The 4,054-nt window shown below is 44.9% G+C and overlaps 1 protein-coding gene across 1 annotated transcript; it reads right to left on the reverse strand.

The window, feature by feature from the left end:
* Positions 1–1,997: 1,997 nt before the first annotated feature.
* LOC138871133 (uncharacterized) lies at positions 1,998–3,851 on the reverse strand. The gene is made up of 3 exons (XM_070148991.1): positions 2,862–3,851; positions 2,309–2,732; positions 1,998–2,164 (listed from the first exon to the last, which is right to left on the reverse strand). Exons 1-3 carry the CDS (start codon positions 3,849–3,851, stop codon positions 1,998–2,000), a joined length of 1,581 nt encoding a protein of 526 aa, XP_070005092.1.
* Positions 3,852–4,054: the final 203 nt, after the last annotated feature.

Consider the following 4,054-nt stretch of genomic DNA (forward strand, 5'->3'; position numbering starts at 1 on the left):
TACAAGGAGAGGAAAAAGGACTTGCATATGGTGTTTATTAACCTTGAGAAAGCGTACGATAAAGTCCCAAGGGAGGTCCCATGGAGGCGCTTGGAGGCTAGTGGTGTTCCGGTAGCATACATTAAGGTGATTAAGGATATGTATGATGATGCTAAGACTCGGATGAAGACTGCGGGTGGTGACTCGGAGCATTTCCTTGTGGTGATGGGGTTACACCAGGGATCGGCTCTTAGCCCATTTTATTTGCCTTAGCGATGGATGTACTGTCGCGACACATCCAAGGGGAGGTGCCTTGGTGCATTCTATTTGCCGATGATATAGTGTTGATTGACGAGACACGAAGCGGAGTTAACACAAGGTTGGAGGTTTGGAGACTGCCCTTGGAGTCTAAAGGTTTCAAATTGAGTAGAACCAAAGCAGAATACTTGGAGTGCAAATTCTGTAATGGGACCCATGAAGCAGACGTAGAGGTAAAACTTGATGCTCAAGTTATCCCCAAGAGAGCGAGTTTTAAGTATCTCAGGTTTATGATCCAAGGTAACCGGGAGATTGACAAAAATGTCGCACATCGCATCGGAGTAGGATGGATGAAGTGGAGGCTCGATTCTGGTATTTTATGTGATAAGAATGTACCGCCAAGACTTAAGGGAAAGTTTTATAAGGTGGTGGTTCGACCGGCTATGCTGTATAGGGTTGAGTATTAGGCAGTCAAGAACTCCCACGTGCAAAAGATGAAAGTAGCAGAGATGAAGATGTTGAGATGGATGTATGGGTATACCAGGAGAGATAAGATTAAGAATGAAGTTATCCGAGATAGTGTGGGAGTAGCCTCCGTGGAGGACAAGATGCGGGAGTCGAGGCTGAGATGGTTCGGACATGTTAAGAGAAGAAGCATTGGTGCCCCTTTTAGGAGGTGTGAGAGGTTGGCCATGGCGAGTTTAAGAAAAGGTCGAGGTAGGCCTAAAAAGTACCGGGAGAGGTGATTAGACAGGACATGGCGCTGCTTCAGCTTATTGAGGACATGACCCTTTATAGGAGGGTGTGGAGGTCGAGGATTAAGGTAGAAGATTAGTAGGTAGTTTTTAGTTGTTAACTGATAGTCTTAGTAGCACGAATGTCCCTTCATACTGTTAGATTTTTATTACGTTATGTGATTTATTCGCCTCAGGTATTGTATTCCTTGTTGCTAGTATTTGATACTACTTATTCTTTATCTCTCCTTTTTCTTTTCTCTTCCCTCTTTCTTCCTTTCTTGCTATCCACTTCTTCTTATTACCCTTTCTGACCCGAGGGTCTATTGGAAACAGCATTTCTATCTGCTAGGTAGGGGTAAGGTCTGCGTACAGACTACTCTCCCTAGACCCCACCTGGTGGGAACAAACTGGGTTGGTTGTTGTTATTTTTGTAACTAATATTCTTTCTCCTAATTTATAAATAAAAAGACTCATAATTTTGAATCGGACAAAAGACACATGTACAATAATTTTTGTTTAGCAGTTAAAATTTCCGATATCAATATCTATTAGGTATCTCTGTCACAATTAACTACTACTTCTTGTAAGACATTTACACAACTACAAATGTCTAACACATATAGAGAGCAGAATTATAACGAAATAAAAGATCGACTTACCTCCCGCCGTTATTGTTTGAGAAAAAACTGTGTATAGGTACTTCTACACTGTATCAACTCACTTTAGATGGTGTAGTGACTTTCTAAATTACATGGTATAGGGATCTATCACCACCTTCTTAAATAGGAAATCACCCTACATTTTTCTCCATCAGAAATACACAGGAAGCTAACGGGAAATTAATGTATCATACGTTAACCTCACTTTGAGTTTCAGTGGCACATTCTTGTCACACAGGACTCTAGACACTAACTTCCATTTCATCCACCTCACTCCTATACGGTGCGTAACATCCCCATAGATCTCCCCATCTCCCTGGATAATAGACCCTAAGAACTTAAAACTTTCTCTCTTGAGGATGACCTATGAGTCAAGCCTAACTTCCACATTTGCTTCCTCCGTCACGTTGTTGAACTTACATTCTACATACTCTGTCTTAGTCCTGCTCAACTTGAAACCTTTAGACTCTAGAGTCTGCTTCCATACCTCCAGTCTCCCATTAACGCCGCCTCGCGTCTCATCAATCAGAACTATATCATCAGCGAACAACATACACCATGGCACCTTTCCTTGGATATGGTGTGTCAGTGCGTCCATCGCCAGAGCAAACAAGAACGGGCTTAGCGCAGATCCTTAGAGTAATCCCATAACCACCGAAAAAGGCTCTGAGTTACCTCTCACAGTCCTAACCCGAGTCATAGCTCCATCATACATATCCTTTATCGCCCTAATGTAAGCCACCAGCACACCTTTCACCTTCAGACACCTCCAAAGGACGTCCCTAGGGACCTTGTCATATGCCTTCTCCAGGTCAATAAACACCATATGCAAATCCCTCTTCCTATCCCTGTATAGTTCCACCAACCTCCTGATAAGGTGGATAGCTTCTGTAGTAGAACGGCCCGACATGAACCTGAACTCGTTTTCCGATATAGACACTGCCCTCCTTATCCTCATTTCCACCACCCTCTCCCAGACTTCCATGGTATGACTTAGTAACTTGATACCCCTATATTTGTTATAATTCTGGATATCCCCTTTGTTCTTGTATACCGAAACCATTGTACTCCACTTCCACTCATCAGGCATTCTCTTTATCTTGAAGATAATATTAAACAGCTCAGTCAGCCACTCCAAGCCTGCCTTACCCGTATACCTCTAAAACTCTACTGGAATCTCGTCAGGTCCGGTCGCTTTGTCCCGACTCATCTTACCCATCGCACCTACGATTTCCTCAACCTTAATGCACTTCGGAGTGCCCCAATTCCCTAACACGATGTTTCCATCCCCCTCTTCATTCAGAAGTTTATGAAAGTACGACTGCCATCTTTGCCTAATCTGGTCCTCTTCCATCAATACTTGATCGTCCTCGTCTTTGATACACCTCACTTGATCCAAATTGCGAGCCTTCTTCTCTCTCGCTTTGGCCAATCGAAATAACTTCTTATCCCCACCTTTGCCCCCCAGTTCCTCATAAAGCCGACAAAAAGCAGCAGTCTTAGCCTCTGTGACCGCTACTTTTGCCTCCTTCCTAGCCTCCTTATATCTTTCTCTGTTCGCTCTCCTTTGATCCTCGTCGGTGCTCTCTACTAACTTAGTGTACGCCGCTTTCTTAGCTTCCACTTTACCTTGGACCACGTCATTCCACCACCAATCGCCTTGGTGCCCGCTATAATAGCCTTTCGAAACTCCCAACACTTCTCTTGCTGCCTCCCTTATACAGTCTGCCATCACCGCCCACATAATGTTAGCGTCGCGACCACTCTTCCAGGCACCCATATTTGTCAGCCGCCCCTCCAACTCTTGTGCAGTATCCTTAGGCAAAGCTCCCCACCTGATCCTCGATGGACCCCATATAAACCTCTTCTTCCTCTTCATCAAAATACTGACGTCCATCACTAGGAGCCTATGTTGAGTTGTGAGGTTCTCACTCGGGATCACCTTGCAATCCTCGCACAACCCCCTATCATGCCTCATGAGGAGGATATAGTCAATTTGAGTCTTAGCCACCATACTCCGGAAAGTAACCAAATGTTCCTCCCTCTTCGGAAACATAGAGTTCACGATCACCAACTCAAAAGCTCTAGCGAAATCCAACAATGAGGTACCACCCCCGTTCCTATCACCAAAGCCGAAGCCACCGTGCACCTCACCATAGCTACCGGCCGACGACCCAATATGACCATTGAAATCCCCTCTTATGAATAGCTTCTCCATCGGCGGAATACCCCGCAAACCCTTAATCCAGCGCCTCCCAGAAGCGCCTTTTTACCTCCTCGCCCAAGCCCGTTTGTGGCACGTAAGCGCTAATGACATTTAGAGTGCTCCCTCCAACTACTACCTTAATCGCCATCAATCTGTCATTCACACGTCTTACCTATACCACCGACTCTCTAAGCTCTCTGTCCACCAAAATGCCC

Source organism: Nicotiana sylvestris, chromosome 6 (assembly GCF_000393655.2).
Source record: "Nicotiana sylvestris chromosome 6, ASM39365v2, whole genome shotgun sequence".
In the NCBI taxonomy this organism is placed as follows: Eukaryota; Viridiplantae; Streptophyta; class Magnoliopsida; order Solanales; family Solanaceae; genus Nicotiana; species Nicotiana sylvestris.

Excerpts from the sequence above, each read along its gene's own strand:
- LOC138871133 (XM_070148991.1), bottom strand. The coding sequence starts at position 3,851 with ATGGAGAAGCTATTCATAAGAGGGGATTTCAATGGTCATATTGGGTCG. Across the intron at positions 2,733-2,861 it reads GCATTAAGGTTGAGGAAATC|ATAAAGAGAATGCCTGATGA; the intron begins GTAGGTGCGATG and ends ATTATCTTCAAG. Across the intron at positions 2,165-2,308 it reads TCGGGTTAGGACTGTGAGAG|TTCTGATTGATGAGACGCGA; the intron begins GTAACTCAGAGC and ends CTGATGATATAG.